This window comes from Sorex araneus, chromosome 4 (assembly GCF_027595985.1).
Source record: "Sorex araneus isolate mSorAra2 chromosome 4, mSorAra2.pri, whole genome shotgun sequence".
NCBI lineage: Eukaryota > Metazoa > Chordata > Mammalia > Eulipotyphla > Soricidae > Sorex > Sorex araneus.
This window is the reverse complement of record NC_073305.1, coordinates 76,185,033-76,206,791: the sequence shown is the minus strand read 5'-3', so window position 1 is coordinate 76,206,791 and position 21,759 is coordinate 76,185,033. Positions and strand designations below refer to the sequence as shown.

At 55.9% G+C, this 21,759-nt stretch overlaps 1 protein-coding gene across 2 annotated transcripts; it reads left to right on the top strand.

Moving 5' to 3' along the window:
- Positions 1-1,319: 1,319 nt before the first annotated feature.
- Positions 1,320-21,100, top strand: CCND3 (cyclin D3). Of its 2 annotated transcripts, none has more exons than XM_055137106.1 (5): positions 1,320-1,427; positions 15,731-15,946; positions 18,420-18,579; positions 19,546-19,682; positions 20,075-21,100. In XM_055137106.1, the coding sequence occupies exons 2-5, from the start codon at positions 15,776-15,778 to the stop codon at positions 20,240-20,242; spliced, it is 636 nt and encodes a 211-aa protein (XP_054993081.1). In that variant the 5' UTR covers positions 1,320-1,427; positions 15,731-15,775; the 3' UTR covers positions 20,243-21,100. The 2 variants fall into 2 exon arrangements, with proteins under 2 accessions (XP_054993081.1, XP_004605854.3); XM_004605797.3 differs by lacking the exon at positions 1,320-1,427 and adding an exon at positions 14,693-14,963.
- The last annotated feature ends 659 nt before the right edge of the window (positions 21,101-21,759 follow it).

Sequence of the window (21,759 nt, the reverse complement as noted above, 5' to 3'; positions counted from 1 at the left end):
TTGGGTCACACCTGGCGATGCACAGGGATTACTCCTGACTTTGCACTCAGGAATTTCTCCTGCCGGTGCTCGGGGAACCATATGGGATGCTAGGGATTGGACTCGGGTTGGCCACGTGCAAGGCAAATGCTCTCCCTGCTGTACCAGTGCTCTGGCCCCTCAAGAAGGTTTTATTGAGACCCTCCTATGCAGCAGATACCACCACTCTGGGTTTGTTTGTTTTTTTCTTTTTGGGTCACACCTGGTGTTGCACAGGGGTTACTCCTGGCTCATGCACTCAGGAATTACTTCGCATGGTGCTCGGGGGACCATATGGGATGCTGGGAATTGAACCCGGGTAGGCCGCATGCAAGGCAAACGCCTTACCTGCTGTGCTATTGCTCCAGCCCCAATACCACTCTGTTTTTGCTGGGCCCGTGTGAAGTTGGACACTATGAGCTGAGTTGTAAAAGAGTGAACATGCACATATGTTGGTGATTTGAGTCAGCAGAGCAATATCCCAACGAAAGGGTAGAGGGAGGCTCGGTGGGACGGCAGAGCCAGGAGAGGCTGTGTGAGGAATGTGACTTGAGTTACAACCCAAGCAGAATGAGGGAGTGGGTCGTGCAGCTCTCCGGGGCAGGACATTCCAGGCAGATGGAACAGCAAATACAAAGGAATCAGGTATGCCTGGTATGTCCCAGGGACAACAGGGGCCAGAGCAGGGTGAGGGAGTTGGGGTGGTGGGAAATGGGGGGCAGAGCGGCCACCCGGGACGGTCTGGGGGCACGGGAGGCCTCTGGCCAGTTTGGGGAGGGCTGCTGTGTTGAGACTCAGGGACCACCACCCGTCGGCTGCCTCTGTACCCCAGGTGAGAGCGCGGCAGAGTCTGGGGCGGGGAGTCTGGGGTGGGGAGCGGTGTCTCAGAGGGACAAGAAGCAAGAGCAGATGGGGAAGAGACAAGGTAACACGACCCCGGCCCAATCCCTGCTTCGTCCATGGTCCCTTGAGCACCCCAGAGCCCGGCCCAGGAGTGACCCCTGAGCACAGTCAGAACTAAGCCTGGGCACCACTGGGTGTGGCCACTTCTCCCCCCCAAAAAAAAAAACAAACAAGCACAAGACTGGAATTTGGATCAGGGAAGCAGCAAGGGATTGAGGAAAAGAAGGGTGAGCCGTGGGCCAGGGATGATTCAGTGGGATGAGCACCAACTTTGCATGCAGCCAGCCTGGGCCACTCTGATAAATTATGGGTGTGGCTCAGCCCCCACCCCCCAAAAAAGGGTGGCTTCTGGTGTATGTTTTCCCCCTAACCCTCATTATTTATTTTTCTTTTGGCAGGGCCGGCCTGGTGATGCTCGGGGCTGACTCCTGGCTCTGGGCTCAGATCAGTCCTTGTGGTGCTCCGAGGACCACGTGGGATGCTGAGGATGCTTGACCGTGAGCAAGGCAAGCCCCCGACCCGCCGTCTGTCGCTGTCCCCCCTTCCCCTCGTTATTGTTGGTGTAATGATACATGCCTGGCTGTAGAGCTCATGAGCATCCTGGCTGAAGTGCTCCCTTGGACGGCAGCGAGGGGTGCAGCCCTGACCGGGGCACAGGACAGGCTTTGGGGATTTCCTTTTTGCTTCTGGGGTCAGGCCCAGTGGTGCTCAGGTGCCCACACCTGGCCAGGCCTTGGGCCCAGCTTCCGCATTTGCCAAACCTGCCCTCCAGCCCCAGCCTCCCCGCCCGTTTTCCTTGCGGCACTCCCGTCCATCTGTGTGTGGCGCAACTGGAAGGAGTCCGCGGCGCCAGGGATCAGACTCCGACCAGACCCGAGGCCCATGCACGTAAACCCCGGCCAGCCCGGGGCATTGGAGCGGGTCCGAAGGTGGTCTGGGTGCTCTGCTGAAGCATGAGTGGGGGATGGCACTGCGTCAGGCCAGAGCAGTGATGGGATGGAATTGTCATCCTCTCTTTCTTCTTTCTTGCTTGCTTGCTCTCTTTTCTTTCTTCTTTCTTTCTTTCTTTCTTTCTTTCTTTCTTTCTTTCTTTCTTTCTTTCTTTCTTTCTTTCTTTCTTTCTTTCTTTCTTTCTTTCTTTCTTTCTTCCTTCCTTTCTCCCACTCTCTCTCTTTCTCTCTCTTTCATCCTCTCTCCTTCCTTCCTTCTTTCTCTCTCTTGTTTTTAGGCCACACCTGGCAGTACTCAGGTGTTACTCATGATCCTGCACTCAGGAATCACTCCTGGTAGACTCAGGGAACCATATGGGGGGATGCTGGGATCAAACCCTAGTCAGCCACATGCAAGGCAAGTGTCCTATCCACTGTACTATCTCTCTGGCCCCAATAATTGCCATTTCTGGTCAGAAGAAACCTGCAGAAGAAGCAGGTATGTTGAGGAGAGACCAAGATCTCAGTTTTAGAGAAGCTGAGTTCATGTTTTGGTCTATTTTTATTAGGTTTATTTATTTATCTAGTGCATTTGGGCCACACCCAGTGGTGCTCAGGGCGTACTCATGGCTTTCTCAGTCCTGGTGGGGTTCAGGGATTCATAAACTCTGCTGGGGATCGAACTGCTCTCCTGCTGAGCCTCAGAGTCAGACCATTGGTATTTTTCTTTCTTTTTTTTTTTATAATTTTTTTTTTTTTGCTTTTTTTTGGTGGAGGGGGGTAGTCATACCTGGCGATGCACAGGAGTTACTCTTGGTGGTGCTCAGGAGACCATGTGGGATGCTGGGAATCGTACCTGGGTCGGCCACGTGCAAGGCAAACGCCCTACCCACTGTGCTTTCGCTCCGGCCCCCAGTATTTTCTGTTTTATGGTTTGTTTTTGTGCCACCTCTGGAGGAGCATGCACACCAGCCTCTGAGCTATCCCCCAGCCTACAAAGACTTTGATTTGGGAGAGAGGGGACGTGTCACAGTCAGTATTCAGGGGCTCCAGGGGCCCTTCCTGTTTCTCTCAGCCAAGCTGGTGGTGGATCTGTGAGGGGTCTGAGCGTGTCGTGCTGTCCCAGGCCCGCCGGCAGGAACCCCAGGGCACCTGGAGATGCTTGGGGGACCATGCAGTGCTCAGGGTTGAACAAGGAGGGCCAGGTGCACCCCTAATCCCTTTGCTGGTGCTGTCCTCCCCCCAGTCACCACCATACCTGAGTCTTTTTTTTTTTTTTTCTTTTTGGGTCACACCCAGCGATGCACAGAGTTACTCCGGCTGGACACTCAAGAATTACTCCTGGCAGTGCTGGGGGACCATATGAGATGCTGGGAATCAAACCTGGGTCAGCCGCATGCAAGGCAAACGCTCTACCCGCTGTGCTATCGCTCCAGCCCCTGAGTCTTCTTTTCAAAAGGTCCAAGAGTTAGAGATTAAAAGCTGGACAACAATGCAAACAGGATTTCTGAGAGGATCTTGCTTGACTGAGAGGGAAATGTGCTGTAAAAGGAGGCCCAGCTTCGGGCCAAACTGATAGCACAGCGGGTAGGGCACTTGCCTGACACACGGCCAACCTGGGTTCGATTCCTAGCATCTCATATGGTCTCCTGAGCCTACCAGGAGTGATTGCTGAGTGCAAAGCCAGAAGTATACCCAGGACATCGCTTGGTGTGGCCAAATAAATATATGGCCCTAGGTTTGATCCAACCCATAATACAAATATACATATATATATATATATATATATATATATATATATATAACACTGTGGCACTGTCATCCATTGCTTGAGTGGGTGCCAATAATGTCTCTATTGTGAGACTTGTCGTTACTGTTTTTGGCATATTAAATATGCCACGGGGAGCTTGCCAGGCTCTGCCGTGCGGGCAGGATACTCTCGGTAGCTTGCCAGGTTCTCCAAGAGGAATTGAACCCAGGTCGGCCGTGTGTAAGGCAAATGCCCTACCCTGTGTGCTATTGTTCCAGTATATTTGGAATAACTGGAAAACTCTGGATATGGGTTGTCTTGATATTGGTTTAGTATAAATTTTCTAATTGTGTTCATTTTCATTGGTCATGTATGTGAGGGGTTGTTCCACTCTTAGGAGTCAGGGGCTAAAACACTTAGTCCCGAGGAGTCATGAGGTTTTCAATGGTTCAACAAAACAGCATGCATTTCAGTGGAAGGTATGTGGGCGCATCACATCTTTCTTGCAGCTTTTGTGGGGCTGTGAAATAGTTGGAGGAAAAATAGCATTCCCATAGTGGTTTCCAATTCTTGGAAACTGGAAAATCCCATTCCGGTCTCTCACTCGTTTCCCTCACAAATATTGTCAGTTGTTTCACTGATGAAAGCAAGGAGCTGGCAGGGTCTCCGGGGGCCTCCCCCCGACGGCACTGCATTGTTTATTACTATTATTACTATTATTGGTTTTGGGCTACACCTGGAGATGCTCAGGGGCTCTGGCCTTGCACTCTGGAATCAGTCCTGGTGTTCAGGGGACCATGTGGGATGCGGGGATCAAGCACTGTTTGGCTGGCACCAGGCATGTGCCCCCACCCACTGTGCTATAGCTCCGGCCCCTGCACGATTCTTATGGTCTCTACAGCAAGATGGTTGTGCCTGTGTGTGTCGTGCTAGACGTTTGTGCGTTAAATTCCACAACCATACTAGTCTCCATCCCTTCCTCCTTCCCACGTCCCATCTTCTCTCTCCGTGCTGGGGATCGAGCCTGGCCCAGCTCACACCTGCAAGGCGACCGCTGAGCTTCAGCCTCACAACTCAGCCTCTATTTTTTCTTTTCATTTTTAAAAAGATCCCGGGTGTCCTGCTCACAGAGCTCGCTCCACCCTGGGAGAGCCATCTTCCTGGCGGCACAGTGATTTCTCTTTCCTTTTAGGTTTTTGGGTCTCACCTGACTGTGCTCAGGGCTTAGCCCTCACTCTGTACTCAGGGATCAATCACTCCAGGCGGGGCTCAGGACCAAATGTGCCAGGGATAGAACCTGAGTCAGCAATCTCTACTGTATCTAGTGTGTACTATATATGTGTATGTGTGTATATACACATCTATGTATATACACACATACACATATATATGTGTGTGTATTATATCTATGCTGTACTATATCTGTGCTGTACTGTTTGTGTATCTGTGTTCCCTACAACTAATGTTTTTATGAACTCACCATATGCCAGACATTGTTCTTTACATATTTTGCACAAATGAGCCTGTTTCATCTTCTTAGCTACCGTATAGGGGAGGGACTCTTAGAACCAGTTTAGAAAATGAAATGGAGGCTCAGAGAGGCTGTGCGCATTGCCCAAAGTCACACAATTTAGTGAGGTGCATGGCCAAGTGGTTTTCTCCAGGTCCCACCTTGCTCACCGTCACCTGCCTAGCAGTGAACTTCACCTCACAAGCTGGACCATCCAGACCAGCCGTTCCAGGAGTCTATTCCCTGAAGGAGGCAATACTAGAGACATGAGTAGTCACAGTGCTTCTAGAAACTTCTAGAAACTGCCAGACTACCACTCATAATTTTGATAGGGGGCACATGCAGCAGTGCTGGGTGGGAGACAACTCCTGGTTTCATTCTGGAGGCTGGCGGACCCTGGAGTGCCTGGGGTTGAACCAGGACCCCTGTATGCAAAGCATATGCACCCTCCAAGTGTCTCCCAACCCCAAACTGCCCCCAAAATATTTGCTTCAGCTTTTATTTTTTTTTGGGGGGGGGCACATGTGGCTGTGTTCAGGTCTTAGTCCTGGCTCTGCATTCAGGGATCACTTCTGGTACGTGTTCAGGGGAAAGAGATGGGGAGTTGGGGGTGAGCCTGGGGGCTGAGCCTCGGTTGGTGCTGTGCTCACGGTGCCATTTCGCCGTCCAAACTACCCTCTCCGATTACGCACTCTATTCCAGGTAAAGGTAAGAGACTTTCTTCTGTGGGGTGAGACGTTTATTACCCCTTTCTTGCTCCTAAGAGGTAACAGAACAGAGGGGAGTGCAGGCCTTTGCATGCAGGAGACCTCGGTTTAACCTGGTCCCCCTGAACACCCGTCCCCGCCAGCACTGCCGAGAGGGATTCCTAAGCACTGGGGTTGGCCCCTAGCATCACTAGGTGTAACACAAAAATAAACCAGTGAGTGGTACCAGAGCTCCCAGCAGCCCCCTTTGTCAGAAGTACAAAGCAAGGCTTGGAACGCAGGCGTCCTGACACCCAAACCAGGCCCCAAACCTTGTCCGCCTGTCCCCTTGCCCACTCCTCCCCTCCTCCACCTGTCTCCGGCGGCCCCGAGGTCGCATGGCCTCTCCTTGTCACCCAGCATTCAGAACTGGACATGACAGGGCCTCCCGTGCCCGGCTCACCCACTCAGCTCTCAGAGAGGGACACTGCAGGGATGAAGAGGGAGTGAGGGCAGGCGAGGGGGAGGCGGACACGGTGTGGTGTCCTTCCCCCCCCAGCTTTTCATCTCATCAGTGACATTCCATTCCCAGCCCTGCTCTAATTTGCCATTTCACCGAGTAACTCCTCTTTCTAACTGAATGCTCCTGAGCAGAAACTCCGCCCGTATTGGCCTGGCCATTGCTTTGCCCTCTTTTTTTTTCTTTATGCAACAAGGGAGCCCCTATTCCTTTGAAGTGGAGGCGATTGCTAAAGTTCCCAGGAAGATCAGGAAACTCCTCTGCCCTTGTCCTGCCTGCAGTTTGCCGGCCCGCTTAGGGGACCTCTGGTTGTAAGTCTTCTGACCTGCTGGGTTGGCAGGTCTCTGGGCGGGGAGCCCAGAGACCCCAAATGATTGAGTGCTGGAGTGGAAGTACTGGCCAGGGGTCTGGCAGAGACCCCTCCCAACCCCTGATGGCCAGAAGCTCCCTTCCTCAATGAGTAAATCAGCAACTAATAAATCAATACACAGTCACAAAACCACACAGGGGTCGAAGGAAGAGCTGGTTCGACTCTGAAGCCAGACCTGGGGTCAGTTCTGCCTCTACACCTACTCGCTGTGTGACCTTGGACGATGATTTAGCCACTCTGAGTACTGTTTTCTCTGCAAAGAGGCGCTGGGCGGTGGGAATATCAGTGTGTGTCTGGGGCCAGAGTACAAGGCTGAGGCACTTGCTGCGCACGTGGCTGACTCTGGTTCTGTCCTTATCCTATACGGTCCCCTGAGCACTGCCAGGAGTGATTCCTGAGCACAGAGACAGACATAAGCGCTGAGCACCACTGGGAGGGGCACCCCAAACAAACAAAATAGTATGTATGCATCTTACAAGATTGCTATGAAAATGAAATTATTTCACCGTTAAAAATATTTAGTTTGGTGGGGCTGGAGAGATAGCACAGCGGGTAGGGCGTTTGCCTTGCATGCGGCCGACCCGGGTTCAAATCCCAGCATCCCATATGGTCCCCTGAGCACGGCCAGGGGTAATTCCTGAGTGCAGAGCCAGGAGTAACCCCTGTGCATCGCCCGGTGTGACCCAAAAAGCAAAAAAAAAAAAAAATTTAGTTTGGGGCTGGAGCAATAGCACAGAGGGGAGGGCATTTGCCTTGTACGAAGCCAACCAGGGTTCGATTCCCAGCATCCCACATGGTCCCCTGAGCACTGCCAGGAGTAATTCCTGAGTGCAAAGCCAGGAGTAACCCCTGTGCATCGCCAGGTGTGACCCAAAAAGAAAAGAAAAGAAAGAAAGAAAGAAAGAAAGAAAGAAAGAAAGGAAGGAAGGAAGGAAGGAAGGAAGGAAGGAAGGAAGAAAGAAAGAAAGAAAGAAAGAAAGAAAGAAAGAAAGAAAGAAAGAAAGAAAGAAAGAAAGAAAGAAAGAAGATGATCCCACTCAAAAAAAAAAAAACCCAAACCATTTAGTTTGCGGGGCCAGAGAGCCAGTACAGCAGGTACGGCATTTGCCCTGCTAACTGGACCGTAAGCTAATTCCAGCAACTTCGTTTCCCATCTGAAAGCCACAGTGAGGGAAGATGGTGTGTTGGAAACACCCGCCCTGGGCTGACACACCGTCAGATCTCAGCGCAATGTGGTTTTTGAGGACTGGAGTGATAGTATAGTGGGAAGTGCACTTGCCTTGCATGTGGCCAGCCCGGGTTCGATCCCTGGCATCCCATATGGTCCCCTGTACACCACGGGAGTGATTTCTGAGTGCAGAGCCAGAGTAACCCCTGAGCATCGCTGAGTGTGGCAGAAAAAAAGTGTGATTTTTATTTTAGAAAAGGGGACCAAAGAGGATACGGGGGCAGGCGGGGAGGAAAAAGTAAGGCTGTGCTTTCAGAAGTTTGCAGAGAAGACTCTGCCTTTGGCCCCACCCATATATTGTCAAACTGCAGTCTTATTTTAGAATTTTTTTTTTTGGAGGGGCTACATCTACAATGCTCAGGGATTACTCCTGGCTAGCTCTGTAAACCACATGGATGCCAGGAATCGAACCCAGATTGCCGCATGCAAGACAAGTGCTCTGCTTGCTATACCATCTCTCCAGCCCCTCACACTGGAGTCTCTCCTGCTCTCGACCTCCCTTCCCTCGTGCTCGAGTTTAAGGCCAATTCTCTCATCAAGTGGAGGGCCACGGTGCTTTCAAACTAAATGACATCTTGGTGTCTTTCTTTTTCTTTTTTTTTTTGTGTGCGTGTGTCTTTGCCTACACTTTGCTTTGTATTCAGGGTCACTCCTGGTGGTGCCAGGGACAACAGGCAGCGTCAGGGACTGAATCCCCAGGCCTTCTGTATGCAAAGCAAGTGCTCCAGCCTTGTCAGCTATTTTCCTGGCCCTAGATGAAAGGGAGTTAGAATGTAATGGGCGTTTGAGCCAGACAGTACAGCAGGCAGGGCACTTGCCTTGCATATGGCCAACCTGGGTTCGATCCCCTGTACCACAATATGTTTTCCTGAGCCACACCAGGAGTGATCCCTGAGCTCAGAGCCAGGAGTAAGCCCTGAGCACCGCCAGGTGTGCCCCTCCCCCAAAATAATGGGGTCATGTGTCATTTCCTTCCTTCCTTCCTTCCTTCCTTCCTTCCTTCCTTCCTTCTTTCCTTCCCTCCCTCCCTCCCTCCCTCCCTCCCTCCCTCCCTCCCTCCTTCCCTCCCTCTCCTTCCTCTTTCTTTCTTTCTTTCTTTCTTTCTTTCTTTCTTTCTTTCTTTCTTTCTTTCTTTCTTTCTTTCTTTCTTTCTTTCTTTCTTTCTTTCTTTCTTTCTTTCTTTCTTTTTGCTTTTTGGGTCACACCCAGCGCTGCTCAGGGGTTACTCCTGGCTTTGCACTCAGGAATTACTCCTGGCGGTGCTTGGGGGACCATATGGGATGCCGGGGATCGAACCCGGGTCGGCCGTGTGCAAGGCAAACGCCCTACCTGCTGTGCTATCGCTCCGGCCCCTCTTTCTTTCTTTCTTTCTTTCTTTTTCTCTTTCTTTCTTTCTTTCTTTCTTTCTTTCTTTCTTTCTTTCTTTCTTTCTTTCTTTCTTTCTTTCTTTCTTTCTTTCTTTCTTTCTTTCTTTCTTTCTTTCTTTCTTCCTTTCTTTCTTCTTTTTTTCTTTCTCTTTCTTTCTTCCTTTCTTTCTTTTCTTTCCTTTGCCTTTTGGGGTCATACTCAGTGATGCTCAGGGGTTCCTCCTGGCTCTGCACTCAGGAATTATTCCTGGCAGTGTTTGGGGGGCCATATGGGAACCCAGGTGAGCTGTGTGCAAGGCAAATGCCGTACCTGCTGCACTATTGCTTCGGATCCCGTCTTTCTTTTTTTCCTTTAATTTATTATTATTTTTTTAAGGTTTATGGTCAGATCAGGTGGTGCTGGAACCTACTCCTAGCCTGATGCTTGGAGGTTGCTTCCAGTGGTGCTCCTGGGGCCCCCTGTGGTGCTAGCAATCAAACTGGGGGTGGCCATATGCAGGTCAAGCTTCTTATCTCCTGCACTATCTCTCCAGCTCTGTCATTTAAAGAGGTTTTGATCATGACAGACCTCAGATATGTTCATGGTTGCTCTAGGATATCCGGGAGTGTCAACTGCTGGTCTCTGCTGGTCTTGAGATCAGTAGTCGCTGGACTAAGATAAAGCCATTGCTGCTCAATACAGTATTTTTCAGCTGCTGATGTGAATGGTGTTTTTTTTTCCCCCCATGTAAAAAAGTTGCACACTTGGGGCTAGAGAGAATATTTCAGGGATTAAGGCACTTGCTTTGCATATGGCTGACACCAGTTCAGTCCCTGGCATGACAGAGGATCCCCTGAGCACCACCAGGAGTGATCCCTGAGTATAGAGCAGGAGTAAACCCTGAGCACAGCCAAGGTTTGGCCCAAAAATTGGAAGGAAAAAAAAAGTTGCAAGTCACTGCTATACTACCTCCGTTCAACATGAAGGAGGCTGTCCCATGTAAGTTGTGCAGTCATGCTTCATGACACATATGGCGCAATTTATGGCAAAAAAATTGCCTAAAGATGCATTTCTCAGAATTTCTCCTCTTCATTAAGCTATGCATGACTGTATCCAGTAGAAATTCAACAAGTAAAAAAAAAAAGGAAGTCCTGCCATTTGCAACAACCTGAATAATCCTTGATTTAGTCCCTGAGGGCATTATGCTAAATGGAATTGGTCTTTCAGGGGCCAGAAGGATAGCATAATGGGTAGGGCGTTTGTTTGCTTTGCACGAGGCCAACCCAGGTTTGATCCTCGGCATCCCATATGGTCCCCCAAGCGCCACCAGGAATAATTCCTGAGTGCAGAGCCAAGAGTAACCCCTAAGCATTGCCGGGTGTGATCCAAAAGGAAAAAAAAAAATATTTGTATTTTTGGTTTTTTTTTTTGGGGGGGCACACCTGGCTGTGCTCCTGGCTCTGAGCTCAGAGATAAACTCTTTTGTTTCAGGTATTGGGACACACCCCAAACTCCAGGTGTGCCCAGGGCTTATTCCTGGCTCTGCTCTCAGGGATCACTCATGGCAGGCTCAAGGGACCTAGGAGGTGACCAAATGGGATGCTGGGTATTCTATGGTGTTCTATGGCAAGAACACCACCCGCTGTACTCTGGCCCCAGGGATCACTCTGGATGGGGTTCAGGGAACTGTATGTAGTGCTGGGGATTAAACCTGGGTCAGTTGTGTTTAAGGCATTGCCTTACTTTTTGTGCTATCTCTCTGGCCCCTACACAGAAATTTTTTAATTAAAATATATATAACACAATAAGCTCCTTTAAAAATAAAATCTCTCCAGCTAGCATACAAAACTCAGAGCCAGTGTTTTGTTTTTTAATATCTAAGATTTGTATATTAAATTGGTTCAGGCTCTTGGCAAGGAAATTTGGTAAGAACTGTATCAAAAGCCTTAGAATGTTTCATAACTTAGGTTGAGAAATTCCACTTCTAGAAATTAATTCACTTCTAGAAATAATCATGAGTGTGCAAAAAGACACAGGCCCGAAACTATTTTACAGTATTCTTCCTTTCTTTTTTGGGGGTCCACACCCAGCAGTACTCAGGGGCTACATCCAGCCCTGTGTTCAGGGTCTGTGCTCAGGGTTGGTCCAGGCAGTTCTCGGGGAATCTGTGGAACTGAGGATCCAACCACGCCTTCTGCATACAAAACACATGCTCCAGCCTATTGAACTATCTCTCCCTCTATAGATTGTTATTATTATTATTTTTTGCTTTTTTGGGTCACACTTGGCGATGCACAGGGGTTACTCCTGGCTCTACACTCAGGAATTACTCCTGGTGGTACTCAGGGGACCATATGGAATGCTGGGAATTGAACCCGGGTCGGCCGTGTGCAAGGCAAATGCCCTACCCACTGTTCTATCGCTCCAGTCCCACATTGTTATTTTTAATAGGGAAGAACTAGAAGTAAATTTCCAGGTCTGGTAACTTGCATAAATTGCAGGTCTGATAAATTACATGAGTAAGGCATAGCAAGCCCTTTAAATGATACTCAGGGCCACAGAGATAGTTGAGGGGTTAAGACGCTAGCCTTGCCTCCCGCTGGCCCTGGTTTGAATTCTTGGCACTAAATATTGCATATGTTCCTGTTCTCCCCCACACCCACCCCCCAGCAGGGCCAGAGACTCCAGAGCATAGAACCAGGAATAACTCCTAAGCGGGGTGTGGGGTAAATGAACACAAAGAATGCTTTGGGGTCTGGTGGCAAAGCCCCAGAGCACTTGTCTTGCTTGTGTGAGGCCGTGGGCTGGAGCCCCACCAACGCACAAAGAAACACGTAAGGATATAGGAAAGTATTAGCAATACATCTTTTAGTTTGTTTTTTAAAAAGCAGCCTACAAAAAATGGTGATGATATAATTTTGTTTTTCTTCTGGGCCACACACAGCAATGCTCTGGACTTATTCCTGGCTCTGAATACAGGAATTTCTCCTGGTGGTGCCTTGGGGGACCATATGGGATGCCAGGGATTGAACTGAGTCCCCCACCATGTAAGGCAAGTGCCCCACCAACTGAACTATCTCTCCAGTTCCACGTGATGATCTTATTATTATTTATTTGTTTATTTTTGGGCGACATCCGGTGGTGCTCAGGGATCACTCCTGGCAGGAATTGGGGGTCCATATGCGGTACCAGGGATAGAATTGTGTTCGTTTGTGTGCAAGGCAAGTTCCCTGCTTTCCCTCCGGCCTCATGATCTTAATTTTTTTTTCTTTTTTTTGGGTCACACCTGGCAATGCACAGGGGTCACTCCTGGCTCATGCACTCAGGAATGGTGCTCAGGGAACCATATGGGATGCTGGGAATCGAACGCGGGTCGGCCGCGTGCAAGGCAAACACCCTACCCGCTGTGCTATCGCTCCAGCCCCATGATCTTAATTTTTAAAAATGTCTGTTTATTCATAGAGCAATTTTATTATTTATTTATTTATTTATTTATTTATTTATTGCTTTTTGGGTCACACCCAGCGATGCTCAGGGGTTACTCCTGGCTCTGCACTCAGTAATTACTCCTGGCAGTGCTTGGGGGACCATATGGGATGCCGGGGATCGAACCCGGGTCAGCCACGTGCAAGGCAAATGCCCTACCCGATGTGCTATCGCTCCGGCCCCACATAGAGCAATTTTAGAAAAATAAACACTGACATTAAGAGGTTATCTTTTTAATTATTTATTTATTTATTTGCTTTTTGGGTCACACCCAGCGATGCTCAGGGGTTACTCCTGGCTCTGCACTCAGCAATTACTCCTGGTGGTGTTGGGGGATCTTTTGGGATGCTGGGAATCAAACCGGAGTCTGCGGAGTCTGCAGTGTGCAAGGCCCTACCTGCTGTGCTATTGCTCCACCCCGCTATCTTTTTTTAAGATGCAAATGTGTATTACATTTTCTAGGTTTTCTATAATGCAAATGGATATTTTGGTGATACTAAAACTACATTTAAGTTTCTTATATAAAAAGAACAATTCAGGGGCCGGCATGATAGTACAGTGTGTAGGGTGTTTGTCTTGCATGCTGCTCTTGTCGGGTGTGACCTCCAAAAGCAAAGAACAATTCAGGGCTGGAGCAATAGTAGAGCTGGTAAGGCATTTACCTTGCACACAGCTGACCTGGGTTCACTCCCCCATCTCCGCTCCTGCACCCCATATGAAAAACAACAAAGACAAAGAGCTAAAAAAAAAAAAATCATGGAAATGATGGTTCCACAGAACTTGCTGTTATTGCTCCAGTAACTCACTTTGCTCCTGTGGGGACCTTGGCAGATATGTGGCTCCCTAGGGTCTATTTGGAATATAACCGGAGGCCTCAAATCTGCATCTTGCCTGTATGGAACCCTTGTGTGCAATGTCAGCGTGTTGTAGTTTTTGGGGAAAACTGCAAAGTAAGAAACAGCAGCTGGACGACTTCAGAGTCTGAGCAAGAAACTCCCACTGCCCTCTGTTTCCCCTGCCCTGGACAGACGAAGGCGATTTCAGAGGCCGGCCCAAGGCCCACAGCCAACGCAGTGACCAGGTGAGGCCTCGCATGCCTGGCCTTTGGGCTGGTTGCCTTTCTGATTGCGACCAGCCCTTCTCATGAAATCACCAACAAGGAAATCGCCAGTCCTCTCACCGGGGCTGGAGTTGAAAGGCAAGTTTTTGATTCCGCATTTCCAAGCAGCCCGGGCAGATCTTGCTGGCCTGGATGAAAGGGGGCTGGGGGGTGTGCAGGGAGATAAGGGCCTAAGTAAAAAGGGTGTCAGCCTCGGAAATTGTCCATTTGTCCATCCCAGCTCCGCCGCCGGCTGATTGTCGTGGTCGCACCTAACTTCTAGGGGCCGGGTTGGGCTTGGGGGCCCACACCCGGCGATGCTCAGGGCTCAGTCCCGGCTCTGCGCGCGGGGCACCCTCCTGGCGGTGTTCGGGGGACGGAACCCGGGTGCGCCGCGTGCACGGGTCCGATATTCCGCCCCCCTCCCAGCGGCCCACCCAGCGCCGTCTTGGGGCTGTTGCTCTGCGCGAGAGCACGCAGCGCGCGAGGTGGGTGGACGAATGAATGAGGAGCGTTGGCAAAAGAGTTCTTCCCCCCCAGCCCCCCGCCGCTCAGAAGCAAGAGCAGCCGAACGGGTGGGCGGGCGGGCGGGCGGGGAGCAGGCCCGGCCCCGAGCAGGCGCCTCCGGCAGGGGTCCGGGGGCCCCGCGCCCGGAAGCCCGCGCGGCCGCCAGCCCTTTCCGTCTGGGCGCCAGGCCCCGCCCCGGGACGCGGCGACGTCCAGCATTCCACGGTTGCTACATCGTCGCGAGGGGCGGGGCGCCTGTCAGGGAAGCGGCGCGCGCCGGCGCGGGCGGGTCGGGGCTCCGCGCGCAGTGCCAGCGCCAGCGCCAGACCCGCGCCCCGCGCCCCGCGCTCGCCGCTCCGCCCGCCGCCGCCGCCGCCGCCGCCGCCGCCCGCCCCGCGCGCTCGCCCGAAGCATGGAGCTGCTGTGCTGCGAGGGCACCCGGCACGCGCCCCGGGCCGGGCCGGACCCGCGGCTGCTGGGGGACCAGCGCGTCCTGCAGAGCTTGCTCCGCCTGGAGGAGCGCTATGTGCCCAGCGCCTCCTACTTCCAGTGCGTGCAGAAGGAGATCAAGCCGCACATGCGGAAGATGCTGGCGTACTGGATGCTCGAGGTACCGCCGGACGGCGCCCCCCCTCCCCCGCCGCCCCTGCGCCCTCGGCTCCGGACATCCCGGGGCCGCCCTGGCGGGACATCCTGGTCCCGGCCACCACCGGCGAGATGCTTCGGCGGCCCCGGCCCTCCCCCACCCGCGCCGGGCCTGCCCCTGCGCTCGGGCACCCTCGCCGGCTGCCTCCGTGGCGTCTCTTGTCCCTGCCGCGGGGCCCCGCGCCCCTCCCCGCGCCGTCTCCGCGGGAGAGCGCGCCTGGGAAGTCCGGGGCCCGCCGCCCCCGCCCCGGAACGGGTTCCGGTGTCTGTCGCGGGGTTCTGGCCGGGGAGGCGCCGGCGGCGGCGGCTCGCGCGCGCGGTTCCGTGCGGGAAGCGGCAGCGGCGGGGGCCTCCCTGCCCTTCGGGTGTGTGCGCGGGGGTGGGGGGTGGTCCTGGGGATACGGTCCCCACTCCTGACGCTCCCGCACCGCGCCCCGCCCGCGGTGGGGGAGGGGAGCTTGCGTTTGGAATCCTAGAGGAAGGGAGCCTCTGGCGGCCCCCCACCCCCAGCCTCCCGGGGGGGAGGAGGCGGCCGCGCGGAGGAAGTGGGGGGCGTCACCTTGGGGAGGCGCATCCTCCTCCGTTTTGGCTCCTGTCCCTGTGTGCACACTTCACCCGCTCCCGTTTTTACTTTCCGTTCCTCCTCCCCCGATCGCCGACGCGCGCCCCCACCCCCACACGTTCCCAGCCCCACCTGAGTGCGGCCGCGTCTGCCCCCTCCCCGCCCCCCAGGTGTGCGAGGAGCAGCGCTGCGAGGAGGAAGTCTTCCCCCTGGCCATGAACTACCTGGATCGCTACCTGTCGTGCGTGCCCACCCGCAAGGCGCAGCTGCAGCTGCTGGGTTCCGTGTGCATGCTGCTGGCCTCCAAGCTGCGCGAGACCAAGCCCCTGACCATCGAGAAACTGTGCATCTACACCGACCACGCCGTGTCTCCGCACCAGATGCGGGTGCGTGCAGCCCCCACCCCGCCCCCCGCGCGGCGCCGCACCCCCTCCCCGGTGGACAAAAGACGGGGCGGGGCGGGGTGCCGTGGGGCCCCCGGGGGATGCGCTCCTCGTGGTCTTCCCCCCAGATCGCGACCCGGCGAGCCGCCCGTCTACACTCCGCACTTTGCCTCCGGGTTTACCCAGCCACCGCGAGTTATTTATTGGCAGCGGCAGGACCTGAATGCGCGCACCCCCACCGGAGCCGGGGAGTGGAATGTGCTCGGTGTGGGGGAGGGGGCCCGCCGCGGCGGCGTCCGTTTGGCCCGGCCGTGGACTTTGGGATGGGGACGCGGCGCGGAGTGGCCGCGGGTCAGGCCCGGGTGCGGGTGTCCGGCGCCGCGCCCAGCCCACCTTCTCGGCTCCCGGGACCCTAATCCTGCAGCGGCGCTTCCCGAGGGGCCCGAGCAGCTGCTCGCGGCCCGGCGGAATCCGCGCTCCCCGCCGCTCCCCCCTCGGCAGCGGCGGCCGGAGGAGGGGCCCGGAGCTGCAGCTGCTTCCGATGCGATAATGCTGCCCCCTCCCCCGGCCCGCCCCCTCGGACCAAGGTCTTTCATAACCCCGCGGGGAGCTGCTGACTCTCCTGCGGTTTGGGAAGTGGCTCCCGCAGCCTCGGTCCGGGCGCGGGGCGCCGCTCTCCCTGCGCAGCCCCCCGCGAGCAAGTGGGGCGTGGCTGGGGCCCGGGGGGCTGGGGTGGAGCCTGGGCCGGGCGCGGGGGCCACCTTCCCGCAGCCCGCTCCCCGCGGCCAGGCCCGCCGCTGACCCGAGGGGAGTCCCGGGGCCCCATCTCCCGGGGAGGAGGGCAGCACGCGGGCGACTGTGATTGGCCCCCGACTGCAGCCTGTGGAGGAGCAGAATTCCTCTTCCTGCCAAGTAGCTCTCAGGGATGGGAGTAGGAGGGAGGCCGGCGCTGGGAACCCGGGAGGCCCCACGGCGCCTTCCAGGAGGCCGGTCGTTCCTGGCAAGCCTGCGGGGCCAGCCCAGCAGCCGGAGGCTTGGAAGGGCTCGGGGCTGGGAGGCAGGCGGCCGGGGCCACTCCCGTGGTGTGGCCGGAGTTGGGAGGATGTCTTTTTTCAGAGCCTGCCCGGAGGACTCCACTCCCCACCCCCTAGCCTTCTGCCCGAGCCAGGGGTGGGGCCTCAGGCCTTTCTAGAAGGTCAGTTCACTGCAAGGAACCCCAGAGAAACAGCGGCTAAATCCTGGCACGCCAGAGAGGCTGAGGCCCAGAGCAGGGGGACGGGTCCGGCCCTAGCCTGGCGCAGGGTGGACGAGGCCCGCCTGTGCCTCGTGGCCTTATAAACCAGCGTGCGGAGCGGGCAGGCTTCGGCTGACAGCTCCTAGGGGGGTGTTTTCCTTGCATAGTGAGGGCCGAGGGGGTCCCTGGATATGGGAAAGAGAGGGTGACCATCTACCCCCCAACTGGACACCATTTATTCAGGGCGCCCCAGGCCAATGCCTGCCCGGAACCCAGGAGTATGCTCCCTTCCGACTTGGGATTCGGACCCTAGGACAGCCCCCCTCCCCACAGTGTCTGTCTTCTGGCCACATGGCTCGGCATTTGCTCTGGGGCCTTGGAAGCTGGGACTGATGTGGAGGAGAACAGACCCCTTGGCTGGGACCAGGAAAGGGACAGCTGAGGCCCGGGGGGCGGGGGGGTTCTCTGTGGGGTTGCCAAGTCTGCATCAGAAAGGGGTCAAACCCACTAGTTCCTTCCTGAGATAAAATAGTGAAGAAACTCCTCAATTTGCAACTCCGAAATGGGGCCAGTCCGGGAACCCGGGGACAGTGGAGTGGGGTGCAGCTGCCACCTTCCTTCCAGGACCTAATCGTGTTGTGGGAAATGGTCTGGGGCACGTGGAGGTGGGGAGAGCCTTTGGTTTCTCAGGGATGCCGGGATCCCCAGTCCCGGCCTTCACCGGTAAGACTCAGCTGGACTCCGGCGTGCTGGGTTCCTGCTAAGGGGGTGGAAGTACAGTGCCAGACCTCAGGTCCCACCCCCGAGGTCCCACCAAGGGGATGTGGGTTGGGTTGAGCAACCCTCCCCGAGGAAGCTGGGTGGGGAGGCAGTGCCCAGGCTCACCCCAGCCCTCGAGGGGCGAAGCTGACTGGATGCAGAGTTTAGGGAAGAGAAGAGTGCTTGCCTCCCCATGCCGAGTCCAAGCCGTGGCGGAGTTGCCCCAGAGGGGTCCTGGGTCGCTGGCTGCATCCTGGGAGAGGTCAGGCCTAGCCTGGGTTGACTCGCCTTGTGCACAGAACCCAGCAGGTAGGGGTCAGCCCAGTGCTGGTTCCCAAGGTGGTCCCGCTAGCGCGCGGTGAGCAGGAGATGTGCAAAGTCAAGCATCGTACCCCCCCACCCCTGCCACTGGGCAGTGCCACCTGAAACCCGGTGTCCCGAGACCCCTGCCTCACTCCCCCCCCCTTCTTCACGCCCCCACAGGACTGGGAGGTGCTGGTTCTGGGGAAACTCAAGTGGGACCTGGCTGCAGTGATTGCCCAGGACTTCTTGGCTCTGATTCTGCACCGCCTCTCGCTGCCCCGAGACCGCCAGGCCCTGGTCAGGAAGCATGCCCAGACCTTCCTGGCCCTCTGCGCTACAGGTAAGAGCTCGATTCCAGTATTGTGTTTGGCCGGACTGGGAAAATCAGACTGGGGAATGGTGAGGAGATTCTTGGGTGGGGGATGGCCATAGCCGGCGATGCTCAGGGCTTACTCCTTGGGAATCAGTCCTGATGGTGCTCGGGGGGACTATAAAGGGTTCTGGGAATCGAACCTGGGTTGGCCGCGTGCCAGGCAAATGCCCGCCCTCCCTGCTGTACTGTGGCGCCGGCCCAAGTCGGTGTATGTTCTTTAGCCCCAGAGGTTGGGCCTTGCATGTGGCCGAGCCTGGTTCCATCCTCAGTGCTTCATGGCCCTCCTCGGCACCACTGGGTGTGGCCCTCAAGTGTAGAGCTGGGAGCAGTAGCCCCCCCAGTTCTGGGTGTGGCCCAAATGCACTCCCCACCTCAAATGGATTTGAGAACGTCGGGTCCTCTTGGAGTCCCTGCCCGAGTCCCGAGGAGCAGGAGCAGATGTCTGGGCATGTGGAGGAGGATGACGTTAGACTTGGACTGACCAGTGCGGGAAGAGGGCCATACCCAGGGCTATTTGGGTTCCTTGCCCGGGGCACGAAGGCCATTCCCCTGCCACTTAGGGCGTGGCACCCCTAGCTCCAGCCCCGGGGATAGCTGCTCTTCTACACCAAAAAGGGACTCGGCGGGTGGCCAGTCTCTGGCCAGGGTCACTTCTTGTTCTGTTTTGGGGCCACACCAGTGTTACTCAGGGGTCACTCCTGGCGGGCTCGTGGGAGATTCTGGGGATCGAATCCTGATCGGCCACCGTCTGGACCTCCAGGGACCTGAGCTCTGGGGATCAGCTGTCCCCCGTGGCCATCTCGAGGAAAGGGGCCTTTTCCCTGCCCTGCGCCCTGTAATCTCACTCACCCCTGCACGTGCTGCCACTCTGAAGGGGTACCCGATGCCCTGGAATTCCTCCCTGCCTTACGGCTCCTCCTTTCTCTTCCTAAGATTACACCTTTGCCATGTACCCACCTTCCATGATCGCCACGGGCAGCATCGGCGCTGCGGTGCAGGGCCTGGGGGCCTGCTCCACCTCGGGCGATGAGCTCACGGAGCTGCTGGCGGGCATCACTGGCACGGAAGTGGTGAGTGGGGAGCCTGGGGCTTGCACGGAGGCGCGTTTCCCTGAACCTCCAGCAGAGGGCGGCGTCCACCCCGGCCCGGGCCCAGCTCCGGGATTCACACTCCGCGGTGGTGCTGTGTGGCCCTGTGGCCCCTCTTGTTCAGGGAGCAGGGCAGGGCCAGCTGGGCAGGAGGGCACTGGGCCCAGGGCCCTGCTTGCTGAGCGGTGTGCCAGAGCAGGGGTGGGGGCTGGTGCCGAGCAGGGCGCACTCACACCCGCTCGCCACATCCTCTTGCCAGTTTCTGAGAATCGCAGGCCGATTCCTGGGGCTGGGCTGTGGCCGAGCCGGGGAGGGAAGCGGCCCTCGCCCTCGGGCGTCCAGCAGGCCCCCTCACGCCCCCCCCCACCCCCCAGGACTGCCTGCGGGCCTGTCAGGAGCAGATAGAAGCAGCCCTCAGGGAGAGCCTCCGGGACGCGGCCCAGACGTCCGGCAGCCCAGCGCCCAAAGCACCCCGGGGCTCCAGCAGCCAGGGGCCCTCCCAGACCAGCACTCCCACAGACGTCACCGCCATCCACCTGTAGCCACTGCCGTCCGTGCCCCACCGCGCAGGAACGGACCACACCAGCAGCCCGACGGGGTTCCTTCCTGCCCCCCATCGCCCAGCCCGAGGGGGTGGGGGCCACCTTCTCCCTGCAGTGCACTAAGGGGCCCGGCTGGCTCCTCCCCCTCCACCCCTGCCTCTGACCAGCCCAGCCCCTTCCCCCACTTTAGTTGGCCATGGGGTTGGGCTGGTCAGACCGTTTCAGACTTTTTGCAAAATATGCACCAGCATAACTTTCTGGGGTTCCCTTGTTGTTACGGGGGTTGGGGGTGGGGGGGTGATGTCTCATGTTCTCGACTGCCAAATTGCCCTCTGTGCCTTCTGGACGCCTCACCCCCTCTTGCCATCACATTTGGATTGGGGTCTCCCTGCACAAGCTCCTGCCGTTCTGAGGTGTGGGGAGCAGTGTCTCGACGGCGGCCTCCCCCACCCCGCACCTGGGGAGCCCTGAAACAATCCAGGCAGAGGGGCCCACACCACCAGTTCCTCGCGCTTTGCTTTCAGGCAGCTGCCTGTGAGGGGGGGCGCTGAAGACGAGGTAGCTTTAATTTATTGCTTGGGTGCGAGGCAGCAGCGGGCACAGCGGGCACCTGAGCACTGGCTGCCTCCCCCTTGGCCACTGGCCAGGGGACCTTTGTGGCCCAGGAGCTGCTACACCTGGGGTGGGGCCGCCTCTCCCCTCTGCCCCATCCTTTGGGGGAGGAGGTGACGGAGCCCCTGTCTGGAGAGGGGCGAGCCCTGATCATACAGGTCTTCCCTACGGTCACAAGGTCCAGGCTGGTGGCCCGGGACCATCAAGCTACCTTAATAAAGATTCTGGAATAAAGGGCTTAGCTTTCCTTGGGAGTGGTGGTGTGGGGAAGGCTCTGTTGCAGGTGGCTTCCCCTGGTGAGGGGGGTGTTGAAGGGGTAGCTGGGAGAGGGGTACAGGGAGAGCCCTGGGTGCTGGCTCCCTCCTGCCCCTACTGGTGACCCCCAGCCCTCTAGAAGCCACCAAGCCTCTTCCACAAGTATTTTAGCATGTGGGCCTTAAGGCTCATCTGTGACCTCATTACTTCTGTTTCGTGACGTGACACACATCCCTAAAGTTGCTGCATGATGCCAAATGGAAACCCGCTGGTTATAGGAAACAGTTTTGAGGGGTTGGAGTGATAGTACAGCAGATAGGGCGTTTGCCTTGCATGCGGCCGACCCAGGTGCAGATCCCCTTAGCACTGCCTGGAGTAACCCTGTGCATCGCCAGGTGTGGCCCAAAAAGCAAAAAAAAAAAGCCCCAACAAAAAACACCACACCAGCTTTGAAGTGCAGTTTGGTGGTGGGGGCCACATCCCACCCCCCTGCCACCAGTGCTCAGGGGCACTCCTGGTGGTGCTGAGGTGCTAGGTAAGGATAGCCTGGATGTTCTGCACTGACAGTGTAAAGTGGGACTCCTGGAGCTAGAGAGCAGGGGGTATGTGAAGAGGGCAGTTCAGTGGCCAGCACCTGGTGGATGCCCAAG

Bases quoted from the DNA above. Each gene is read 5' to 3' on its own strand.
- CCND3 (XM_004605797.3), top strand. From the start codon at position 14,766: ATGGAGCTGCTGTGCTGCGAGGGCACCCGGCACGCGCCCCGGGCCGGG. The intron at 14,964-15,730 runs GTACCGCCGGAC...CCCGCCCCCCAG, and splicing joins TGGCGTACTGGATGCTCGAG to GTGTGCGAGGAGCAGCGCTG. The intron at 15,947-18,419 runs GTGCGTGCAGCC...ACGCCCCCACAG, and splicing joins TGTCTCCGCACCAGATGCGG to GACTGGGAGGTGCTGGTTCT.